The sequence below is a fragment of the Phyllobates terribilis genome, unplaced genomic scaffold, assembly GCF_046119375.1.
Source record: "Phyllobates terribilis strain yellow unplaced genomic scaffold, ASM4611937v1 Scaffold_8__6_contigs__length_399053987, whole genome shotgun sequence".
In the NCBI taxonomy this organism is placed as follows: Eukaryota; Metazoa; Chordata; class Amphibia; order Anura; family Dendrobatidae; genus Phyllobates; species Phyllobates terribilis.
The window spans coordinates 289778909-289805163 of record NW_027362768.1 but is presented as its reverse complement, the minus strand read 5'-3'; the positions used below and the strand labels follow the sequence as shown (position 1 = coordinate 289805163).

At 47.9% G+C, this 26255-nt stretch overlaps 1 protein-coding gene across 2 annotated transcripts in view; it reads right to left on the bottom strand.

The window, feature by feature from the left end:
• Positions 1-26255, bottom strand: part of CSF2RB (colony stimulating factor 2 receptor subunit beta) — a 75555-nt gene that overhangs the window by 43269 nt on the left and 6031 nt on the right. The window contains exons 2-4 of one of the 2 annotated variants that reach the window (XM_073644373.1): positions 5232-5304; positions 3577-3706; positions 78-247 (exon numbers count right to left, since the gene is read on the bottom strand). In XM_073644373.1, the coding sequence (XP_073500474.1) occupies positions 78-247; positions 3577-3706; positions 5232-5292 (361 nt within the window). In that variant the 5' untranslated portion in view covers positions 5293-5304. The remainder of the gene's footprint in view (positions 1-77; positions 248-3576; positions 3707-5231; positions 5305-26255) is intronic. The other variant, XM_073644374.1, reaches the window with a different exon arrangement.

Sequence of the window (26255 nt, the reverse complement as noted above, 5' to 3'; positions counted from 1 at the left end):
TGGACCTCCCATTGTGCTTGGCTCGCTTCAGTTATTATTTTTTCAGCTCTCCATGGATTTCTGGTTTATTCACTTACCATTAGAATTTGGGATGATGTAAGTATCTTTACTCACATCCCACTTTGGTTCAAAGTGGTATGTAGTATTCATTGCGTAGATGAACCTGTCATTTATTTGACAGGACATATATACTTCTCCATCTTTTATCTTGACAGAGTTTTCTGGTTCACATTGTCGATTCCCATTTCTACAAATGAGGATAAAGAAACACGTAATTATGATCATATGTTATAAAACCTCTCTGCTCAACAAACTGTATATGTTTTCCTGACATATACTGTATGTCTTTCTGTATGCTTATACATATAGAAATGGTCGTATGGTGTTCTGTTAAATGTAATATGCAAATTAGCTCTTCAGAAAGGAAGAGGACTAGAACTCTAGTGCCGCCTACTGGAAGAAGCAATCCTAAAAGTCAATATCGACCCTTCAATGAGCCTTGACACATGACGTAGAGTAAAAGTCAAACCAGATTCTATATTTGCAGACACGTATTTCGGGGTGTTTGACGCTCCTCAGTGCAAAGCATGAGATCTGATTTGGCTGTATGAGAAGTGTCTGACTGGGGTCTAAATTGTAACATCTCTTGTGGAATGTAACATGCCTTATTGACTTTTAGCATTGCTACTGCCAGTAGTTGGCACTAAAGTTGTATTCCTTTACCTCTCTGAAGAGGCAATTTGCATATTTAATTTCCCAGAGGGCATTGCATGGCCTATAAGTCTCCAAATACTGGCATGACAGGCATGTCACTCTCCACAAGGAGAAACGTTACCGCTTAGACTCTATTTAAATGTCTTAATTTGTCGCACTAATATTAATTTAAAATTGCAAGAAAAAGTAAGTGAACCCTTAAGAATTACCTGGATCTCTGCACTGACTGCTAATAAAATGTGGCCTGATTTTTATCTGTTACAATTATTGGCTAAGACAATCAAATAATATTAATAACACAAAAGTAGTTGTTCTACCACATAGGGAGAAAAAGTGCTTGAATTATAAAGATGAGAATGAAAGTGTGCTTTGCCCATGACATAAAGGTGCACAAAGCCTGGTTTATTACAGATCTGTTCTTATTAAGAAAAGTTGATTAGTGTGAGCCCTGAGATAGAAAAAAGTTTTAAAAGACATGTTGTAAAAAAGTTTCACCAGAATTCTGGTATAAATTGCTTTGAAAAGTCTTAAAACTTTTGGGCAATTCGAGAGTTGCCCAAAAATGTTGTGTCTTTTGGCATTTTCACCCCCACTGCCAAAATGAGCAGAGCTGGGCCAGGACAGAGGCACGACGCCATAGCTCTTTTAGCTCCTGATGCCAGGAATCTTACTCAAGTCCCGGACTGGAGTAATATTTGTGGCGAGGTGTATTCAGGAACACACCACCCGTCCACTCATCAGACTCTCCTGATTCGTTAAGAGGTGTGTGCCTCTTAATGATTCAGGAGAGTCTGACTCCAATATGCCCCCGTCATCAAGATCGGAGTGAAAATCACCGGTCTTGATGACATCCGAGTGCGGTCCGATTTTCTTGGACTGACATGATAGAGGAGGTGGAGAAACTTTTATTTTTTTCTAAACCTGCATGAAAACCCGATCCCACCCTGATCAAACAATGCACAGAGCTCCTGTTCTCAACTTGGCTATAAATGAAACACAATTACGCTGATGTAGCACCCTGAGGATTCGACTGCTACAGGGGTATTGCACCTCAAGCCAGAGGTGTGATATTCCACTCCCGGGTAAGGATGGAGTGTGGAACTGAGCTCAGTTAGCTGCATACACTACATACATCCCATTTCCGGGGGACAGATCAATGGCACTCCCACTAGGTATATGTGCAGGTACGACAGTGTCTGTCCCTGGCTGGAGTGGGAGGGGGGTGGAACATCCCAGTAGTGTAGGGGCAGATAGGGGGAGCAGTCTGGGTAATGCTAGGAGCTCATTGGGTGCTGGTCACCTGAGCTCACACATAGAGGGAGTATATAAGGTGGGAACCATCTTAGATCAGGGTCAGTCTTCTGTAGAGAGTCAGTCAGTCCTGAGAGAGGTCCAGGAGCGCCTGCAGAGAGAAGAGAGAGAGGAGAAGAGAAGGACCCAGAGGGGGAGAAGAAGGAACCCCAAGAACCCAGAATTAAACCAGAAGGGTGAAGGGTTGGCACGCAAGGGAACCGGATCCCAAATTAGTGGAGGAGAGAAACAACCCTCAACTAAGAACCGGAGGCTGCGACATTACATGTGGAGCAGCCCCTCACCAAGTCCACAAGGAAGGCACACCAGGTATAGGGTCAGGGAACCCCGAAGAGGTGCACCCACCAAGAGGCCCGAGGGAGCCGGACATAAGTGGACCCCTGGTGGGAACGGCCAGTAGAGAGGACAGTCAGAAAGGGAGCTCAGGACCACGCTCCAGAATTGCTTGGGGGTTGGCCGAGTCCAGGACCTGGCGGACGCAGCACGGCTCGGGCGGTCACTCAAGGCCAGAGTGACCAACAGAACAGCAGTAAGTAAAAACCCTGAACTGCACAGCCCGACTCTGAGTCTTCTTACCATCCACACTGCACCACCACTACCACCATCCTCTACACCTGACCCCCTGAGGCTATACCCCTCCCGTTGGGGGTTATGCTATCATAGCTGCACACATACCACCAGCCTCAGCGGACCCTGCTGCAGCGGCGGCCGTATTGACCGCAAATCAACGGGTGGCGTAGTCGACACTAAGAACACTAACAACATCTGTAAAGACTGCCACACACGGAGTTTGACACCCTGGGCACGGACCGGGTCGCCGCCACTCGGAGACTACAACCCCCATCTGATCCGGCTCCGGGTATTCCCCAAACAGCACTGGCCCAGGGGGCGCGTCACTGACTCATCAAAACTGGAATTTTTCAAGCAGGATGGAGCACAAAGCACCTTATTCATTAAGAGGCTGAATCCTCTTAATGAATCAGGATAGGTGTGAAGTGCTCTGCACTTTCGTGTGTGGGACTGGAGTAAGTTTTAAGACTTAAGGAAAGCCACCAGGCTTCATAAATTTGACACTTAGTCAGATTTGAGTGAAAATATCACCAAAAGTCGCAACATTTTTGCTCAGTCTAATGTTGCTCAAAAGTTTTGCGACTTTTCAAACTTTTTTCAGCCAGTTTTATGGCGTAAAAGCTTTGATGAATCAGGCCAGTGTTTTACAATTGGAGAAGGTTGAAGGTCAAGTCTGGTCACATGATACTCCAGCAACAGGAGACTGCTGCACTAAGTGGGCACAGGGTAACAAAGGCAGAGAACCTGTAATACTTATATATTGGTGTCACACAATCATGTCCCCAACAATAGAATACAAAAAGTAGACAACTCTTTTAGCATTAACATTGACTTCTTCAGCTGTGATGCTCCTTTATCCAATATAGTCTGATTTGTTTACCTGGTGCTCTTTGCTAATGTTTAACCCTACCGCTATAACACAAGGCGATTTTTGCTTTCTCAAAGTTTTGGATTGTCAAGTCCATCATAGAAGTACTGTACCTGTTCAAATCACTGCGATAAATTAGGTTCATGGGGAGAAGTTCATGAGCTTCTACGCTTAATTTCCAGTTACATTTCCAGTGTGTTTTGTAGTTGTTCACACAAGTAAGAGAGTCTAGAAGTGCAGAACCTGAAAGGTAGACATCTAAATCAGGCTTGTAGTTATCAAGCACCATGACAGACTAGACAACGTGATTGAGATATAGCAACTGGCTCAAATGTGTTCCTCTAATGCTCCTATAAAATAATTTTACTGACATTACTATTAGGCTACGTTCACACAACCACATTTTCAGTCCTAGTGCTGTCCATGATGAAAAAAAATGACAGTACTTGGACCAATTTTATTCAATAAGGTTGCTCCGAATGTCCCCGTGAAAAAAAAGGACAACATGCTCTGTGCTATTTGTAACAGTGTGGGTCTTTTTGAGGATGTCCATTGCTTGGCCATGTTGATAGCTTGCTAAAGTCAGGACAGGTTTTTCCTCTCCAGTTTTGTGGAAAGAACAAGCTAATCGTTGAAAAGGAAACTCAAGTCCAGGACTTGGGCCCCTACAGAGAGTAGATGTCTGGTGGAGCACAACTGTCTCTAAGCAGATATCCACTCTATGTATTACTCCTCTGTGAGAAACCTGAATATTCTATGTGTAGTGTAAGAGTGATCTTGGAGAGAACTCTGAAGGACACTTTTAAACCTTTACTGTTCACATCTCCATTCATGGCTCCATTAGGAGAGTCCAGCTTAACCTTTGAAAAAAAAATGGGATTTGGACATGGCCCCAACGAAGTCCTTGACTTGAATGAGGCAAAGGGATTCCAAATATGAAACTTTGGACTCTATCTCACCTCCTTTATGGTGGTGTCCGTCTCTTTAGCTGAACACACGAGTGTAGTCTGCTCATTGAAGTCAATGGCTCCATAGAGGGCACACCGGCACCCCACAACAGAGTATGAATGGGGACACAGACGTGATCTGAACCAAACCTCAGCCTAACATTTGTTTGGCTAGCAGCTATTTCCCACATCGTTTTGATCAACATTCTCATTTAGTGCCACCAAGTTTTTATGTTAATCCCAGTTGATGGAGGAAGACAAGGATCTGTGACACTCTGAGCAGCTCAAGGTGCATTTACACCCGTTGACTGCAGCCATTAAATGACCATTGATTGGCTATATGCAAACCGGTGGTCGTTTAATGGCCTTGTTTAGACAGACTGGCCACAGTTTTATGCTGGCAGAACAATCATTAATGTGATCGTTCTGTGCTCTTAAAACATCGGTATCGGCAGACCATCTCCTAAGGATGCAGAAGGTTGTGAAACTGATATCGATTTTAGGGCTGGAACAATCCAATCATTCAATGAAGAAGGATGTTGTTTGAGTGCTGGATTCACGAACAGAATTCTAATGAACTCTCGATCCTGAGTATTGGTTCATCTAAATGGCCTTAATTTATAAGCAAAATGAAATAACATGAATGGTGAAACTCAATAGACCCATCCCTGGATAATGAATCGACTGCCATCAGGGTACAATCTGGACCAGACACATTAGATTGTCGAAGACATTAATTTAATGTAAGTAGGTAGCTATAATCTTTCCATTAAGGTTGAAATCGGCTACATAACGATTGTCAGTATAAACACTATACATACCTTGCATCCCCTGTAGGAACTGTAGGGTGCAGAGTAAGACACATAGGCCCCGTGTTCCCATTTTTACCTCATCCTTGAAAGTATAGAAAAGGCAAATGTCACAACAAAATCAGACCTTAATGTTTTTAATCATCCCATCTAGACCTGCATAAATTATCTTCTCTTTGTGGGGATTTCTCATGGAAAATTAAGTAACACAAAATAAGAAAAAAAGTTCTGACGCATAATTTTTCGTTGAGCCTATGGAGAGAGAAGGTCCCCTGAGTCACATTCTCTTACCCCATGGAAGAAATGGGAACCCAGCTCAAAGTTGTGCAATGTGGATAGGTCAACCTCACCATAAACATGTGTTCTCCACTAAACCTGACTGTTCTTTCAATGGAAGAAGGGACTAAAGTCCCCTATAGACTTGAAATTGCTGTCAACAGCTTGACTTCCCCATACACATGAGTGCTCGACTCCTCTGGCCGTGACTTATCTCCAGGGGGATCAAAAGGATCGGCCATTAAAATCCAACAAGATGCCGAATCCTTCTCTCTCCCTGCAATAAATCTGTCGGGGCAGAGTCAAGAGGTCCCCATCCACATTAAACCATTGGCTATTCCCAGCAACATGAGAGGCTTTTGACGACCTTAGTCTTCTGCAGGAAGAAAAGAATTCAACTCTTTCTTCACCTGATATCTTCCATTGAGAAAGTATCTAAGTACACCCTAAAAATGAGATAGTGTCCGATCCTGACAAATTCTCTATGTTTGGCAGACTTTTTTCTAATATCAACTTAAACAATACCTGTGATTTAAAAAAAATGTTTACCATGTCATATTGACATATCAAAAGTTTTGATTGGTTGGGATCTGGCTGTTTCAATGATCATTAACACAATGGGAGCACTGTGCCCCTTAGTTTCTGGTCAGCTTTGCTTGACCTCGGAGCATAGGTGAAAGGTGTAGACTTTACCCGAGGAATGCTGAGCAAAGACAATGAGAAATAAAAAGCGCATAGCTCAGCTAAGTGCTTTTTCTGTTTTTTCTTTGATTGCGGTTAGTCTCAATGCCAAGACCCCCCCTCCAAATCAAAACTTCTGACAAGTCACCAAAACTTATGAAAAGTTTTTATGAATCATAATTGATACCCTTCAAGGATCAAATCTCTTTTTCCTTCTGCATGTGAGGAGTCATCAGGATTTTCATACTTAATGCCTGCCTGGAACATAACAGTAATATCTATAATATGTAAGGTAATTCAGAGCAACATTTTTATGTAAGGTTCTTCTGGCTCCTATGTTGGAATTATAACTAGCGCTGAGCGAGCACTAAAATGCTCGGGTGCTCGAAGCTCGGGCCGAGCTCACTGTGATACTCGGGTGCTCGACCCAAGCAACGAGCCCAATGTTAGTCTATGGAGGACCCGAGCATTTTTGCGGCGGCATCCCCGGCAGTCTGTAGAAAGCCTAAAAAGTGCCCAAAACGATAGTGACAGTGCTCAAATGACATGGGGACTGCATGGGGATCGCCCCAGGAAGCATTTCTGACCCCCAGGTCACTGCTGTCAACAACGTGGTCAGAGGTATTAAGCCACTTTTACGGGCACACAATAAAACGTTCAAAAACGAAACTGAAACTGTTTTCCTGTGAAATATGTTAAGGAACTTCCTTTCCAGGGTAAAGGTTTGTGTATAAGGTAAAATAAATAACCAAAAACAAAAATACTCCTCCACACCTTGGGCTATGTTCACAAGTAGCATTTTTTATGCGTTTTTGCACTTTTGTATTGCTTTCAACTGTGACAAATGTATTCACTGGGAAATGTCATTTTAACATTTTGCAACCTTATCTGGCCATGTGCTGTGTGACACATGCATATGACTCGCCCCCTGGGCCGTGGGGCACTCGGATCCGGGCAATAGGGGAACGATAGGGGTAGTAGTGGCAACCCGGTTCCGTGGCTCAGGGTGGTCAGGCCAGTGGTAGTCCGTTATGTGCTGATGATTATGTCCGACTACGCCACCAGTGGATTTGCGGTCATTAGGAACCGCCGCTGCAAGGCAGACCGCTGGGGCTGATGGTGTATGCAGCTGAGGTGGTGTGACTCCCCACGGGAAGAGTGCAGCCCCAGGGCAGTGTAGTGGATGGTGGGAGTGATGGTGGTGAGAGTCCCAGTGCTGATAGTGCTGGAGGAGCAAGGAGCACACAGACAACAGGTTGCAGTCCAGGGTCTTTACTTAAACAGATAAACTGACCCATAAACAGTCCCGGCTAGGAGGGGACCTGGATGTCTGAGAGCAATTGGGAGATTGGCCCTGGTCAGGGTGAGGGTGTAGGCCTACCGTGCTTTCTGTGCTCCTTCTGGCTATCTCCTCCTTATAGGGTAACAGCCCACGTTTCCGAGCTTTCCGTGTACTCTCGCCTGTATGGCCTGCGACGTGGGTTCCTTTCTGCTCCCGGCCTGGTACGGCTTTACTGGTCCCTTCTGTTGTGGCAGAGCCTCCAGGTTTCTTAGGCCAAGGAACATACAGTCCCCTGCGGACTGGTTATATGCTGTGGGATGTGGAATCCTCCCAGCCTCAGACACCAAAGTCTGGTAAATTAAGTCCTTTATCTGCTAAGACAGGCTCACTTCGCTTCTTGTCTCTGGCTTGTGGCTCTCCTCCTGCCACACTTCCTCTTAGGTGCAATACAACTTTCTGTCCCTGCTCTGCTCCGGGACAAGTCTCAGTACTGAGACAGGTCATCCAGTTCTCTCTAACCCTGCCCCCAGTACCAGCTTTTATAGGGGCAGCCTGCTCCCCCTACTGGCCTGAGGCAGGAGGTACTGCATGCTAATGTTCCCCTGACTAGAGAACCTCCCCCTTGCTCTCAGACACAGCTTTATTACATTTTGTGGCATCCAGGCCAGGGTGACACATTCCCCCCTAGTAAAATTTAGTACTCCGGGACTAAACAATAAACAAAGACAATATGCATAACCATAAAACATTAACAGACAGACGACGCACAGCTTGAGTTCTTAAGGTCACAGTGTGGCCTGTGACCGGGTGTCCATATCACCAATACAACGGGGAGCCTTAACCAGGTGGGGGTCTGTCCTATCCCAAGTCCTTCACAGTCTTAGTTCATTCCTTGGTTAGGCTCCGAACGCAGTCCATACAAGGTCCCGGTTATAAAAAGTCCATAACCTGTGAGTCCTTACGGTAGCTGCAAGAAACTGAAACACAGAATTACCAAACATGCATGTAACTTGGCAAACATTTCAACATTTGGCAACAGGGTTATTTACAACTTTAGTGCACCCTATATTCTCCAGCGAGCGGGTATCTGCCCCTTTGTGCTCCTGGTTGATCTCCTTAACCCACTGTCTGGTGGTGGACCGACTTGGCTTTCCCCACTAGCGTTAGGGGTACAGCTACCAGCTGGGTGTACAGGTAGGGCAGGCAGCTGTCTGCGGGTTCTTTGGCTTACAGCAGGCATGGCATGCTCACTGTCAGCAGAGGGTTGACTCTCCTGGGCTGCTGATACAGGCTCTTCTGCCTCTGGAACCGCTTGCTCCTCTTCACCTTCCGGCTCTGGCGTTGGTTATTGCGCAGTCGGTTGCAGGAAATGCAGGACGGGTACCACTATAGCATCATTTATTCGAGTCCAGGACTGAGGGAACTCTCCGAGAACGGTGCTGATCATTTCTTCCTTGTCCTCTGCGGGTTCAAGGTCACTCTGATCCTCTTCTGCACTACGGAGTTGCTCGGGGCACCTTTTGAGGTGGTCTCTGGAGACGGTACCAGTGGTTTCTCCTCCGTCGTTGGTGATCACGCACACCTTCGGGTTGTCGTGACCAGACTGCAGTACGGTGTAGGCTTCCCTTTTCCACTGGTCGTCCAACTTGTGAAGCCTTCTCTTTCGCTTCAGGACTTGCTCACCTGGTTCTAGGGGACCAGCAGGGGCGTGTTGGTTGAAGAGTCTTTCTTGCCGTTCTCTCACCTGGGCTAGGCTCCTCTCCACACTCTTCTGTACCTTCTTGTACTGCAGTTGCCTTTCCGTATCCCAGTCCGCATCCGGTGAGCTGTCCTCAGGTGTTAGGACTCCCATCTCCAGGTCTACGGGCAGCTTACCTGGTCTGGCTCGCATCAGGTAAGCCGGGGTGCAGTTGGTAGCATTCACCGGGATATGATTGTATAAGTCTATCAGGTCCGGCAGTTTTTCTGGCCACAGGCTGCGTTCCTCCAGGGGCAACGTCTTCTGGAGATCAATGACTATGTTGTTCATTTTCTCACACATCTCGTTGGTTTGTGGGTGGTAAGGCGTTGTCCGAATCTTCTTACAGCCATAGAGGTTGCAGAACTCCTGGAAGATTTCAGCCTCGAACGCTGGACCCTGGTCTGTCAGGACCTGTTCCGGATACCCGTGTGTACGGCAGAAGTATTGGCTGGAAGGCTCTGGCCACTGTTTGGGCTGTCAAGTCTGTTACCGGGACCACCACGAGAAAACGAGAATAGTGGTCAACGATTGTCAGGGCGTAGATGTACCCCGACCGGCTTGGAACCAACTTGACGTGGTCTAGAGCTACCAGCTCAAGAGGCTGCGTGGTGACGATGGGCCTCAAGGGTGTCTTCTGGCTGGCACGGTCCTTCCTCCTTAGGTGACAAGGGCCACAGTCTCTGCACCACTTCTCTACAGCCCCTCTCATGCCGACCCAAAAAAACCGTCCTCTTAGCAGGAACTCCAGTTTCTTCCAACCGAAGTGCCCCCCTCTGTCATGGTAAGCCCCCAGGACCATAGCTGCATCCCGCCTTGGGACCACGACTTGCCAGGTCAGCTCGTGCGTCCGGTGTTTGACAATCCTTCTGCACAGCTTGCCTTCGTAGAGGAACAGCTTGCTCTTCTCCTTCCACAGCTGCGTGGCTTCCGCTGGAGCATCCGGATCCATGCGGGCGTCTTCCTGGGTCAGCAGATCTTTCACCAGGCGGATGGCAGGGTCACTATCTTGGGTCTCGGCCCAGCTGTGGTGAGGTAGGGGATTGATCATCACGGTTGTTAGATCCTCCTCCTTCACGCGGTGGGAGTATTGAGCGGCTCCATACCGGTGAAACGCGGGGAGTTCTACCTCCTCCAGCTCTTCTGGGTCTTCGTCACCTTCAGGTAAGTGAGGCATCCTCGATAGGGCGTCAGCGTTGGCATTGGTTTTGCCGGCCCGGTACTTGATCACGAAGTCATAGTTGGAGAGACGGGCCATCCACCGCTGTTCTAGGGCACCAAGTCTTGCATTGTCTAGGTGTGTTAACGGGTTGTTGTCCGTGTACACTGTGAACTTTGCGGAGGCCAGGTAATGCTTGAAGCGTTCCGTCACGGCCCACACCACCGCCAAGAATTCTAGCTTGAAGGAGCTGTAATTCTCCGGGATCCTCTCGGTGGGCCTCAGCTTCCGGCTGGCGTACGCGATCACCCTTTCTCTGCCCTGTTGGTTTTGGGACAGTACTGCTCCCAGTCCCACATTACTGGCGTCCGTGTGGAGAATAAAAGGCTGATCATAATCAGGGTAGGCCAGGATCTCATCCCCCGTGAGGGCCATCTTCAACTGGCGGAAGGACTCCTCTTCCGGTTTATCCCACTTGAAGGGCGGCTTTTGGCTCCTGGACTTAGACTGTCCGATTAGGAGGTCCTGCATAGGAGCTGCCATCCTAGTGAACCCGGGGATGAACCTTCGGTAGTAGCCTACCAATCCGAGAAACTGTCTCACCTCTTTGATGTTCGAGGGGCTTGGCCAGCTCTTGATTGCCGTGACCTTGTCAGGGTCGGGGGCCACTCCTTCCGCGCTTACCACGTGCCCTAGGTACTGGACCTTTGGTTTCAGCAGGTGACACTTTGATGGTTTCACCTTCAGGCCATAGCCTGCCAGGGCTTCGAACACCTCGGCCAGGTGCTTTAGATGGTCCTCGTAGGTTTTCGAATAGACGATCACGTCGTCCAGGTAAAGGAGGACCGTCTCGAAGTTTCGGTGCCCTAGATAGCATTCCATCAGCCGCTGGAAGGTCCCTGGTGCGTTGCAGAGCCCGAAAGGCATACAGTTGAACTCGCTCAGTCCCATCGGGGTGGTGAAGGCGGTCTTCTCCTTGTCAGCCTCTGCCACAGGAACCTGCCAGTACCCGCTAGTAAGGTCCAAAGTAGAAAAGAAGTTAGCTGATTTTAGTGCGGCTAAAGACTCCTCTATTCTAGGCAGCGGATATGCGTCTTTGTAGGTGATACGGTTGATTTGTCTATAGTCCACGCACATTCTCATGGTGCCATCTTTCTTTTTCACCAGAACCAAGGGGGCTGCCCAGGGGCTACAGCTATCTCTAATGACCCCAGCTTCTTTCATTTCACGCAGCATACCCTTGGCATTCTGATAATGTACAGGGGGTACAGGTCTGTGTCTTTCTTTTATCGGTGGGTGGCTCCCTGTGGGGATGTGGTGTTCTATCCCCTTTACTCTGCCGAAGTCTAGCGGGTGCTTACTAAAGACTCTCTCGTACTCCTGTACCACCCGGTAGACTCCTTGTTTTTTGTGCAGGGGAGTGGAATCAGCACCCACATGAAGTTTCTGGCACCAGTCCTCCTTTTGTTTCTGGGAGCCATTACCCTCCGCCTGTGGAGATGGAGGCAAGGGTTCCACGGCCCTGATAGCTTTGTGTTCGACAACAAACAGTTTGGCGAGTGTAGCGTACCTGGGTAAGTGTACTTCCCTCTCCCCAATGTTGAGGGTGCGGACGGGCACCCTCCCATGACGGACATCAACCACCCCCCGGGCTGTTAAAATGGTGGGCCTGCTGTCTGAGTACACGGGTTCTACCATGGCTTGGTAGTCTCTACCTCTCAACCCGATTGCAGTCCGACACCAGATCATCATTTCACTTTTGGGAGGCATGGAAATGGGGAATGGGTCACTCAGTCTTACGCTACCGATCTCACCACCAGACAGTTCTACCTGCTGCCGTCTCATCAGGGCTTTTATCTCCTTGTTGAGGACTCTCTGTTGGCTGGAACTAGCATTCACCACCACCTGTTGTAGAATTACAATTACCTCTGAAAGACAATTTTCAATCACTTTAGTACCCACAGTTATTTTAGGGTGACTTTCACGACGGTCAATGTCCACAATAATTACTCCCTGTGCCGGCAGTTCAACTTTACCAATCTTAATTGTCATCTCCTTGAACCCCATCTGCGGCACGGGTAAGCCATTGCTGGCGATGATACTCAAGTTACTGTCTGGATACCGTGTGATATCAGCTTCAGTCCAATACTGCTTAAAAAGTACATAAGGGATAGTGGTTACTTGCGACCCAGTATCCAGCAAGGCGCTCATGGGGATACCGTCCAGCACCACGGGTAAAACCGGGCGCCCCCCAACGTACTTATTACGCCAATTGTAAGGGCCTGGTGATCTTATGCCTGGGGGTTGGCCCTCTGCCCCAGGTTGGACCCGTTTAAATTACAGTACCTGGAAATGTGTCCGGGCTGGTTGCATCGGCGGCAAATGGGCTGTCCATCCTCTGCGTAACGGTCTGTGGGCCTCCCTCGGAACGACGGGATCCTCCTCTGTCGACGCCACGGGACATCCTCCGGACTTGAAGCCAGCTCGATGGGTCTTGACGGGTCCACTTGTAACGCCTGGACGGTCCTGGTCAACGCCGCGACGCTCCTGGTCAGCTCCTGGACTTGGTGGTGCAGGTCTTTCGACGAGGCTTGGTTCAGGGCCTGTGCATCAGCCCCCACGGAGTCCATAGAGGAGGGCGCCGCCTCCTGGTGGTAGGTGAGAGCAGGGCGCCGGGGGTTTATAGCGCCACTTGTTGCGGGTTCACGGAGCACCCTTATGGCCCTGTCCTTAAATTGGGCAAAGGTCAGGTCAGGGTTCTGAAAGAACATGAGGCGCAGTTGGGCCCTGTGGGCGCTAGACAGCAGACCTTCTATGAATTGTTCTGTTAGTAGTTTATCCGCTTCCTGCACGCTGCCAGGGTCAGATTGTTGGATGGCCCTCAGGGCTTCCTGCAAATTTAGGGCATAGTCTCTGATGCTGTCCTGTGCCCGCTGCTTACATCCATAGAACCTCATTTTAATTTCAGCGGAGGTACGTGTGTCAAAGGTACCCCGCAGCCAGGCTAGAATACCCTTCACAGTCCTTTTCTCCTCAATGGGCCATGATTTTACCTCCCTTTGGGCTGCGCCAGTTAACTGCCCTGTCAATATGCTGACCTTCTGTTCCTCTGTCAGGGGGTAAACCTGGAACAAACTGTACAGCCTTTCCTTAAAGTCAATTAGGGCATGGGGCTCCCCTGAGTACTTGGGCAGCCAGGCTGCTCCAGGGATGTAGGGCAGGGAAGATGGCATCACCGCTGCTGCAGCTGCGTTGGTGGTAGTGGGCGCCTCTGTGTCCGACATCTTCCTCCCCCCTAGTTAAGCGTGGCCTACCTTCCGACGATCCTCCTCTGTAGGCCGCGGCTCCGCTGCTGCTGCTCTGGACGAGGACCTTGCGTCGCGTCCTGATGACGTCAGCGTCGCTCTCTCTCCCTTCCAGGACCTTGCGCAGCGTCGGTGCGTGGGGCGGAGCTTCAGGTCTCGCGCGCTTTCGGCATCCACGCCCCTCTTCTTCCCGCGCGGCGTCCTGAAGATGGCGTCCGACGGCGGGAAAACGACTTCGGATGGCGGGAAAACAGCTGAAGATGGTGGGAACCGACTGAAGATGGCGGGAACCGGCTCCGGATGGCGGGAGCCTTCACCACGGCAGGTATGACAGTCTTTTGAAGGCACGCAGTACCCGGTGGTTGCGGGCACGAAATCCTGCCGACTACGCCAAAGCTGACTTTCCCCCTGGGCCGTGGGGCACTCGGATCCGGGCAATAGGGGAACGATGGGGGTAGTAGTGGCAACCCGGTTCCGTGGCTCAGGGTGGTCAGGCCAGTGGTAGTCCGTTATGTGCTGATGATTATGTCCGACTACGCCACCCGTGGATTTGTGGTCATTTGGAAACGCCGCTGCAAGGCAGACCGCTGGGGCTGATGGTGTATGCAGCTGAGGTGGTGTTACTCCCCACGGGAAGAGTGCAGCCCCAGGGCAGTGTAGTGGATGGTGGGAGTGATGGTGGTGAGAGTCCCAGTGCTGATAGTGCTGGAGGAGCAAGGAGCACACAGACAACAGGTTGCAGTCCAGGGTCTTTACTAAAACAGATAAACTGACCCACAAACAGTCCCGGCTAGGAGGGGACTTGGATGTCTGAGAGCAATGGGGAAATTGGCCCTGGTCAGGGTGAGGGTGTAGGCCTACCGTGCTTTCTGTGCTCCTTCTGGCTATCTCCTCCTTATAGGGTAACAGCACACGTTTCCGAGCTTACCGTGTACTCTCGCCTGTATGGCCTGCGACGTGGGTTCCTTTCTGCTCCCGGCCTGGTACGGCTTTACTGGTCCCTTCTGTTGTGGCAGAGCCTCCAGGTTTCTTAGGCCAAGGAACATACAGTCCCCTGCGGACTGGTTATCTGCTGTGGGATGTGGAATCCTCCCAGCCTCAGACACCAAAGTCTGGTAAATTAAGTCCTTTATCTGCTAAGACAGGCTCACTTCGCCTCTTGTCTCTGGCTTGTGGCTCTCCTCCTGCCATACTTCCTCTTAGGTGCAATACAACTTTCTGTCCCTGCTCTGCTCTGGGACAAGTCTCAGTACTGAGACAGGTCATCCAGTTCTCTCTAACCCTGCCCCCAGTACCAGCTTTTATAGGGGCAGCCTGCTCCCCCTACTGGCCTGAGGCAGGAGGTACTGCATGCTAATGTTCCCCTGACTAGAGAACCTCCCCCTTGCTCTCAGACACAGCTTTATTACATTTTGTGGCATCCAGGCCAGGGTGACACACATACAGTGCTGAAAAGACATGGGAACAGCATGGGGAAGACCCCTGGAAGCATCTCTGACACCCAGGTCACTGCCTAAAAGTGTGCCGGTGGCACCCTGCTGTTCACAGGTACCACAGGACCCAGGGTGCATGGATGGACTTCTCCACAAGAGGCCCTCAGTACATACAGACACCTCCACCCTTCCACCTCATACCACCAGAGGGAGCCCTGTTAGGGATATATATATGGAGGCTGAAGCTAGGCAGTTCAGTTAGTCAGACAGAGAGAGAGTCTGAGAGCGTGCTGATGCTGAGAGCAGCGAAGACGCAGCGCATCTGCTGCTGAGTTCTGAGGGCCCCGAGTGTGGCCGAAGGCAAGAGGAGAAAGGAGAGAGGAGCTTAGGGGGCAGAGGAGCATCATAGGCTCACTCTGAAGATAAAAACCGGACACCGGGTCCGCACCTACAGGGTCCTTTATACCCAGTAGTGATCACTGGCATTCCAGGAGGACTACAAGTCCCTGGCAGACCTGAAGCTAAACCCATTACAGGACCAGGAACCACGAAGGCCCCGGCGTCCAGGGATAGTGCTTTCCAGCAGAAGGTCCTACTACCGAGCGACAGGTGAAGGAACAGCACGACACATAAGCTAGGCCCAGTTGCAGGCTGGCCAGGAGCATACAGAGAGGCAGACACGGACCAGGAGGCCTTATACCCGCTCACTGGGGAGAAGTCCTGAAGTGCACCCATCCTACTGAGTACCCTGGACCGTACCTGACATCCGCATCAGTAAAGGTATTGAAGCGAATCCCCTGTCTCTGTCAGTTACTCCTGCTGCGCCATCCCGCCTGCACTACAAGTCCCAGCACCACCCACCACCAAACTACACACTGCTCCAGGGGCCCGCTCCACCTGTGGGGAGCAGAAACATCCCAGCTGCCATCCCATCACCCCCCCGGAGGTCTGCAGCAGTGCTGGTAATCCTTACCAGGTACCACAGGTGGCGTCACAAACTATTTACTTAATTTTTTTTTCTATCCAAGTTCCAATCCCCTTTTTCAAGAGTGACCCCAGGGTACGGGCCCGGGAGCCGACCACCGCGACACCCCCAAACCAGGCAAAGGCCCGGATACCGAGTCGTCCCCATCCCCTGGGCGCGTCATGCCCATCAGAAGTGATCCTTGCCGCATCAGAAGATGCAGACTTGCAGCTATCCCCGTGCAAGTCCTTGTCCCAGGGCAGTGTTCAATTGTGCCTCCCCCATTCCTTGCAATGCAAGCGCAAGTATGCAGCCTGCCACCCACCCACCCCCAGGCTGCAATACCATACTGCTTGCTTGCTTGCACTTGAAATTGGGTCTTTTAGGCATATGCAGACGGAATCTGGCCACCACGTCATGGCTACGTCTGCGGCCTGGTACCCATACTCAGTCCCCAGCCGCCTGGCGGCCGGGTGTCCACGCTTGGTCCCCAGCCGCCAGGGGGCGGCCGGGTGTCCATACTCGGTCACCAGCCGCCCCGCGGCCGGGTGTCCATTCTTGGTCCCCAGCCGCCAGGGGGCGGCCGGGTGTCCATAAACGGTCCCCAGCCGCCCCTATTTGTCCTGGTGCGCCTTATACACAAGCGCGCATACCAAAACATTACCTGTACCCTCCCCAGTGCGTTTAGTGGGAAGGACAGCCTAACCACAAACACATGGACAAGTGAATGTGGCCAGGGATGGTCCATCTCACTGACGCCTTCACACTGGGTTAATATTGTGGAAGCCGGGACACAGTTGGACACTGGGATGCAACATGTCCTCCAGACATAGAGGATTGCGGGTCCTGGGTCAATCAGGCTTCAACACAAAGTTCAGATGGTAGACAGCAGCTGTGGTCGGCCTACTACACAACGAGTAAATTATTAATGATCATGAGGCCATCCATCTCCTTAGCTTTCTGTTCCTTGGAATGCAAGCACATATATGTAGTAGCGGCTAGGCCTGAGGTGGTCAGTGTTTTGGTGCATATCCTACCTCCTCCGACGATTGCTGGATGTTTTCCTGCTACTATCCCAGTTCTATGACTCCCGTTAAAACAAAGCTTCAGGTGATGAATGATGGATGAGGTGGTGGCAAAGGAGAAAGAGTAGGAGGAACAAGGACCATTCACATTAATATCAGGCCAGTCAACCACACATGTCTTGTAGGATATGTTTCTGTACCAAAAGGAGCGGTTCGGCTACACAGTTATAGGGCATACAGTGAGTGCAATGCCTACCAAAAATTTCGAGGCACTCCAATGCCCCTTGGAAGTGACATGGAGGTCAGAGGGCCTTAACTAAACCGTTTTTTCCATTTATAGCAACTGGGTCTCCTGTACACTGTTGGCCTAAGCAGTGAATGGAAGGCTTTCCAAAAATTATGAGGAACTGCAATGCCCCTTGAAACAGACGTGGATTACAGCGTACTAAAAACCTTCTACCCATTATTGGGGATTGGGTCTCACTTAGTGTTCGCCTATGCATTGAAAAGCAAAAGCTGACTGAAATTAATAGGAAATGCAATGCCCGTTGGAAGAGTCGTGGAGGGAGGAGTCCTGAGGAGATAAACCAGGGGAGGAGTCCTGAGGAGATAATTTGCATATTCCCACTGCATTTTGGGGTAAGTGAAGAGTCTCCGCGAGCTCAAAGAACACTGGATTTTGGCTGTTGGAGCTGAAAAGAGGACATCGGTAAACCAGGGGAGGAGTCCTGAGGAGATAATTTGCATATTCCCACTGCATTTTGGGGTAAGTGAAGAGTCTCCGCGAGCTCAAAGAACACTGGATTTTGGCTGTTGGAGCTGAAAAGAGGACATCGGTAAACCAGGGGAGGAGTCCTGAGGAGATAATTTGCATATTCCCACTGCATTTTGGGGTAAGTGAAGAGTCTCCGCGAGCTCAAAGAACACTGGATTTTGGCTGTTGGAGCTGAAAAGAGGACATCGGTAAACCAGGGGAGGAGTCCTGAGGAGATAATTTGCATATTCCCACTGCATTTTGGGGTAAGTGAAGAGTCTCCGCGAGCTCAAAGAACACTGGATTTTGGCTGTTGGAGCTGAAAAGAGGACATCGGTAAACCAGGGGAGGAGTCCTGAGGAGATAATTTGCATATTCCCACTGCATTTTGGGGTAAGTGAAGAGTCTCCGCGAGCTCAAAGAACACTGGATTTTGGCTGTTGGAGCTGAAAAGAGGACATCAGTAAACCAGGGGAGGAGTCCTGAGGAGATAATTTGCATATTCCCACTGCATTTTGGGGTAAGTGAAGAGTCTCCGCGAGCTCAAAGAACACTGGATTTTGGCTGTTGGAGCTGAAAAGAGGACATCGGTAAACCAGGGGAGGAGTCCTGAGGAGATAATTTGCATATTCCCACTGCATTTTGGGGTAAGTGAAGAGTCTCCGCGAGCTCAAAGAGCACTGGATTTTGGCTGTTGGAGCTGAAAAGAGGACATCGGTAAACCAGGGGAGGAGTCCTGAGGAGATAATTTGCATATTCCCACTGCATTTTGGGGTAAGTGAAGAGTCTCCGCGAGCTCAAAGAACACTGGATTTTGGCTGTTGGAGCTGAAAAGAGGACATCGGTAAACCAGGGGAGGAGTCCTGAGGAGATAATTTGCATATTCCCACTGCATTTTGGGGTAAGTGAAGAGTCTCCGCGAGCTCAAAGAACACTGGATTTTGGCTGTTGGAGCTGAAAAGAGGACATCGGTAAACCAGGGGAGGAGTCCTGAGGAGATAATTTGCATATTCCCACTGCATTTTGGGGTAAGTGAAGAGTCTCCGCGAGCTCAAAGAACACTGGATTTTGGCTGTTGGAGCTGAAAAGAGGACATCGGTAAACCAGGGGAGGAGTCCTGAGGAGATAATTTGCATATTCCCACTGCATTTTGGGGTAAGTGAAGAGTCTCCGCGAGCTCAAAGAACACTGGATTTTGGCTGTTGGAGCTGAAAAGAGGACATCGGTAAACCAGGGGAGGAGTCCTGAGGAGATAATTTGCATATTCCCACTGCATTTTGCGGTAAGTGAAGAGTCTCCGCGAGCTCAAAGAACACTGGATTTTGGCTGTTGGAGCTGAAAAGAGGACATCGGTAAACCAGGGGAGGAGTCCTGAGGAGATAATTTGCATATTCCCACTGCATTTTGCGGTAAGTGAAGAGTCTCCGCGAGCTCAAAGAACACTGGATTTTGGCTGTTGGAGCTGAAAAGAGGACATCGGTAAACCAGGGGAGGAGTCCTGAGGAGATAATTTGCATATTCCCACTGCATTTTGGGGTAAGTGAAGAGTCTCCGCGAGCTCAAAGAACACTGGATTTTGGCTGTTGGAGCTGAAAAGAGGACATCGGTAAACCAGGGGAGGAGTCCTGAGGAGATAATTTGCATATTCCCACTGCATTTTGCGGTAAGTGAAGAGTCTCCGCGAGCTCAAAGAACACTGGATTTTGGCTGTTGGAGCTGAAAAGAGGACATCGGTAAACCAGGGGAGGAGTCCTGAGGAGATAATTTGCATATTCCCACTGCATTTTGGGGTAAGTGAAGAGTCTCCGCGAGCTCAAAGAACACTGGATTTTGGCTGTTGGAGCTGAAAAGAGGACATCGGTAAACCGCGCGCCTGCCGGCGCGCGCATTTTGAAGCTTTTTTTTTAAGCTTTTTTCACTGTTTTCAGAACATTAACAATAAGAACATGGAAGAGTCCAGGAGCCATTTGGTGAGCTGCATATCCTGCTACATGTTCACAGACTTGCCAGTGGAAAAGCCAAACTTCACATGCCAGAAATGCAAGCTTGTGTCCCTGTTGGAGGAAAAGTTGCGAAATCTAGAAGAGAGGTTAACTACCTTGAAAATCATTAAGGAAGGTGAAGAGTTCTTAGACAGAGCAGAATTATCTCTTCATGATTCAGAAAGAGAAGAAATTCGAACTGCACCTGACGAAACAGAGGATTGGAAGCATGTGACCCACAGAAGCAGGAGGATCGAGAGGCAGTCAGCACCCATACTGCTCAGGAACCAGTACCAGGCTCTCACGCAGGAGAACCATGAAGAAATACAGCAAAATAAGACTTTGCCAGCAATGAATAACCTTGTAAGCCCTCAGAATCCTCCTGGATGGAGAAAGAAGAATGTTGTGAAGAAAAAACGGAGAGTGGTGGTCATGGGGGATTCCCTGTTAAGAGGAACAGAGGCCGCTATCTGCAGACCAGACATAACCTCAAGAGAAATGTGCTGTCTTCCAGGAGCAAAAATTAAAGATGTGTCTGACAGGATATCAAGACTCTTCAGACCTACAGATCACTACCCATTCCTGCTAATACATGTGGGGACAAATGACACCGCAAGAAAGGCCCTGGAAACCATCTGCAGTGACTTTGAAGACTTAGGCAAGAAAGTGAAAGAATTGGGAGCGCAGGTGGTCTTCTCATCCATCCTCCCAGTGGATGGCCATGGAACAATGAGGTGGAATAAGATTCTACAGGTGAACAACTGGCTACGTCGATGGTGCCGTCAACAAGGATTTGGATTTCTGGATCACGGAATGAATTACCTATACGATGGACTACTTGCTAGAGATGGGGTGCACCTTACGAAGACTGGAAAACATGTATTTGGAAGTCGCCTTGCTACACTCATCAGAAGAGCTTTAAACTAGAACAATGTGGGAAGGGAAGCAAAAGGCCAGAAAAAGCCATACAGCTGACAAATACTATTGAGATCTCTGCTACTGGAAGTGGAAAGGAAGAACAAAGACAAAACAATTTAAATAATAAAAATATGGGAGGAAGAGAAACCAATCACAAACTAAAATGTTTTTATACAAATGCACAAAGCATGGGCAACAAACAAGGAGAATTGGAACTACTAATGCAGGAAAAGGAATATGATGTCATTGGAATCACTGAAACTTGGTGGGACGATACACATGATTGGAATAAAAGGCTAAAAGGATACAACTTATTTGCAAGAAACAGACTTGATAAACGAGGAGGAGGTGTTGCATTGTATGTTAGAAAAGCGTATATCTGCACAGAGATTGAAGCTTCAGAGACTGGGAGTTCTGTGGAAACTGTTTGGGTAAGAATACAAGGAGAGAACAACGGAAAGGACACCATTGTAGGCATTTACTACAGGCCACCTGGGCAAGCTGAAGATATGGATGAACTCTTTATGTATCAAATGACCAAGTTCTCCAAAAAATATGACGTAGTGGTCATGGGAGATTTCAACTATCCAGACATTTGTTGGGAATCTCTCTCAAGTAAAACTAACAGGTCAAGCAAATTCTTATCCTCTCTTGCTGACAACTTTATCTTCCAAAAGGTAGGGGAGAAAACAAGGGGATCTGCTACTTTGGATCTAATCCTTATAAACAGGGAGGAAATGGTTGAGGAGGTAAAGGTGGCTGGGACCCTAGGAGGCAGCGATCATGCTATTATAGAATTTTGGATAACTAGAGGAGGAAGACATGTGAAGACTCAGACTTCAAGGTTAGATTTTAGAAAGGCAGATTTTAAGAGACTCAGAAAGAGAATAGGAGGGATCCAATGGCTGGATGTCCTTAAGGACAAAAATGTCCAGGAAGGATGGGAAATTTTTAAAAATGAGATTCTCAAAGCACAATCGTTAACAATCCCGAAAAGTAGGAAGAATGGGAAGCATTTAAGGAAACCAGGATGGATGAACACAGAACTTAAACACATGCTAAAAAGAAAGAAAGAAATGTTTATTAAATGGAAAGAGGGAGGCATATCTAAAGAAGATTATAATGCAGTCTGCAGATCCTGCAGGGCACGTATCAGGTTAGCTAAAGCTGACAATGAATTAAGGCTTGCAAGAGATGTCAAAAGCAATAAAAAAGGATTTTGGGGGTATGTCAAAAGTAAAAGAAAAGTCAAAGATGCTATAGGATTTTTACAGGATGAAAATGGAGAAATGGTAAGAGAGGATGTTGAGAAGGCCGAACTTTTTAATTCCTATTTTGCATCTGTTTTCTCTCAGAAAGAAAATGTAACATCAACTGATCTTCACTGTCCTTTTAAAGGAATAGAGGAATCCAAGTTATCTGTAAACAGAAAGATTGTGAGGGAATATTTAGCTAACATAAATAAGTTCAAGTCTCCAGGTCCAGATGAATTACACCCCAGAGTACTGAAGGAGATCGTAGAAGAAATTTTAGAACCACTCTCCATAATCTTTGAAAATTCTTGGAGAACAGGAGAAGTCCCAGAAGACTGGAGAAGAGCAAATGTTGTTCCTATCTTCAAAAAGGGGAAGAAGGTGGACCCAGGGAACTATAGGCCGGTGAGTCTGACTTCTATACCAGGAAAGATCTTTGAACAAATTATTAAACAACATGTATGTAAGTACATGGATAAGAATGAAGTGATTAACCAGAGTCAGCATGGGTTTGTAACTAACAAGTCATGTCAGACTAACTTAATTTCCTTCTATGACAGAATCACTGACTGGGTGGATCAGGGAAATGCTGTAGATATAGTATATCTTGACTTCAGCAAAGCATTTGACAAAGTATCTCACACCATCCTTATTGAAAAAATGACCAAGTATGCAATGGACCAGTCAACTGTTAGGTGGATTCATAACTGGCTTAGTGATCGGACTCAAAGGGTGGTTGTAAATGGCTTCACATCCAGCTGGATGAATGTCTCAAGTGGGGTACCACAGGGCTCCGTCCTGGGACCTGTATTGTTCAACATCTTTATCAATGATTTAGATGAAGGAATTGAGGGTAAACTGATTAAATTTGCTGATGACACAAAGCTAGGAGGGATAGCTAATACTAGAGAAGAGAGAGAGAGGATTCAAAAAGACCTAAATAAACTGGAGCAGTGGGCAGCAACCAACAGAATGGTTTTTAACAGGGAAAAATGCAAAGTACTACATCTGGGCAATAAAAATGAAAAAAGCATATACAGAATAGGAGGAATAGAGCTAAGCAACAGTACATGTGAAAAAGACTTAGGTATACTAATAGATCATAGACTGAACATGAGTCAACAGTGTGATGCAGCAGCAAAAAAGGCAAATACAATTCTGGGATGTATTAACAGAAGCATACAGTCTAGATCACGTGAAGTCATTATCGGTCTTTACTCCTCTTTGGTCAGACCTCATCTGGAATACTGTGTACAGTTTTGGGCACCACATTTTAAAAAAGACATAGACAAACTGGAGCAAGTTCAGAGAAGAGCGACCAGAATGGTGACTGGTCTGCAAACCATGTCCTATGAGGAACGGTTGCAGGATTTGGGAATGTTTAGCTTGCAAAAAAGAAGACTGAGAGGAGACTTAATAGCTGTCTACAAATATGTCAAGGGCTGTCACATTGTAGAAGGATCATCTTTATTCTCATTTGCACAAGGAAAGACTAGAAGCAATGGGATGAAACTAAATGGGAGGAGACACAGATTAGATATTAGAAAAAACTTTTTGACAGTTAGGGTGATTAATGAGTGGAACAGGCTGCCACGAGAGGTGGTGAGTTCCCCTTCAATGGACGTCTTCAAACAGAGGCTGGACAGACATCTGTCTGAGATGATCTAGTGAATCCTGCTTTGAGCAGGGGGTTGGACCAGATGACCCAGGAGGTCCCTTCCAACTCTACCATTCTATGATTCTATGATTCTAGGTTAGAGGTAATTAAAAACAACATTTCAATGCCCCTTGGAAGAGCTGTGGAGTTCAGAGTGGTTTAACAAGACGGTTTTAACCCTTTCGCAACCTTGGGATTTTTCGTTTTTGCATTTTCGTTTTTTGCTCCCCTTGTTCCCAGAGCCATAGCGTGTTTATTTTTTGGTCAATATGGCCATGTGAGGGCTTATTTTTTGTAGGACGAGTTGTACTTTTCAACGCCATTACTAGTTTTACCATATCGTGTACGGGAAAACGGGAAAAAAATTCCAAGTGCGGTGAAATTGCAAAAAAAGGGCAATACCGCAGTTGTTTTTTATTTATTTTTTTTAACCACGTTCACTGAATGCTAAAACTGACCTGCCATTCTTATTCTCAAGGTCATTACGAGTTCGTAGACACCAAACATGTATAGGTTCTTTTTTATTTAAGTGGTGAAAATTTTTTCCAAAATTTGGTAAAAAAAATAGCGCCATTTTCTGAGACCTGTAGCGTCTCCATTTTTCGGGATCTGTGGCTGGTTGAGGGCTTATTTCTTGCGCGCCAGGCTTACGTTTTTATTGATAATATTTTGGGGTAGATGCGATGTTTTGATCGCCCGTTATTGCATTTTATTGCAATTTTGCGGCGACCAAAAAATTAATTCTGGCGTTTAGAATTTTTTTCTTGTTACACCGTTTACCGATCGGATTAATTCTTTTTTATATTGATAGATCGGGCGATTCTGAATGCGGCGATACCAAATATGTCTATGTATGTTTTTTTTTTTATTATTTTATTTTGAATGGGGCGAAAGGGGGTGATTTAAACTTTTATATTTTTTTAATTTTTTTTTTATATTTTTAAAAACTTTTTTTTTCACTTTTTGCATGTTTCTATAGTATCCATAGGAGACTAGAAGCAGCAACTGTCCGATTGCCTTTGCTCCATGCAGGGGATCAGCAGATCCCCTGTATGCAGCAGAAATGGTCCTGTGCTATGAGTGCAGACCACTAGGTGGCGCTCATAGCAACCAGCTCATGACAACCGCAGGCGTCTGCTGCAGACCCTGGGTTTTCATGCCCACCCATCGGTGACCCGCGATCACGTGACAGGGTCGCCGATGGGCGGGGCTTAGGACGCGCTTCCCAGAAGCGCGCTTTAAATGCCGCTGTCGGAGATTGACAGCGGCATTTAACATGTTAACAGCCGCGGGTGGATCGCGATTCCACCCGTGGCTGTTGTGGGCACATGTCAGCTGTAATAATCAGCTGACATGTGCTCGGTTCAGTGCGGGCTCACCGCCGGAGCCCTCACTGAACTGGGAGATTACAGCCTGTGCGTACTAATACGTCACAGGCTGTAAAGGGGTTTAATGCCCCTTTGAAGAGACATGGAAGTCACAGTAGCTTAACAAGACGGTTTTAATGCCCCTTGGAAGAGACGTGGAGGTCCCAGTGGAATAAAAAGACAATATCAATGCCCCTTGGAAGAGACGTGGAGGTCACAGTGGAATAAAAAGACAATATCAATGCCCCTAGGAAGAAACGTCGAGGTCCCAGTGGAATAAAAACACAATATCAAGACCCTTGGAAGAGACGTGGAGGTCACAGTAGCTTAACAAGACTATTTTAATGCCCCTTACAAGAGCCATGCAGTACAGCATATTAAAAACATTATTCCCATTATTGGGGAGTGGGTCTCCCATAGTCTTTGCATATGCCTTCCAAGCAAAAGCTGCCAAAAATTAGGACGGAGGAACTTGCAATGCCCCTTACAAGAGCCATGCAGTACTGCATATTAAAAACATTATTCCCATTATTGGGGAGTGGGTCTCCCATAGTCTTTGCCTATGCCTTCCAAGCAAAAGCTGCCAAAAATTAGGACGGAGGAACTTGCAATGCCCCTTACAAGAGCCATGAAGTACAGCATATTAAAAACATTATTCCCATTATTGGGGAGTGGGTCTCCCATAGTCTTTGCCTATGCCTTCCAAGCAAAAGCTGCCAAAAATTAGGACGGAGGAACTTACAATGCTGGCAACACGAACCATGGTCACCCTGGTGGTATAGTGGTGGTGGAGGCTGAGGATAAGGAGAAGAGCAAAAAACAGCCGAAATGAAGAAGCGTATACCCATGTGTGGGTGTGAAGCGGTGCATGGGAACACACCTCCCGAAATAACACAGTGGATTTGACTTTATGTTACTCTGCTGAAATTTGGTGGTGATGAGAAGTCTGGCCCAATCCAGCCCTTGTTCATTTTGATAAGGGTCAGCTTGTCAACATTGTCAGTTGACAGGCGAGTGCGCTTATCAGTTATAATTCCCCCAGCGGCACTAAAAACACGCTCCGATAACACGCTAGCGGCAGGGCAGGCCAGGACCTCCAAGGCGTACAGAACGAATTCATTCCAAGTGTCCAGCTTGGATACCCAATAATTAAAAGGCACAGAGGAATCACAGAGGACGCTTTTGAAACTTTCCACTCCTTGTGAGAGTACCCTGCGCCTCAGGGCCTGTAAGCTGGGCGGG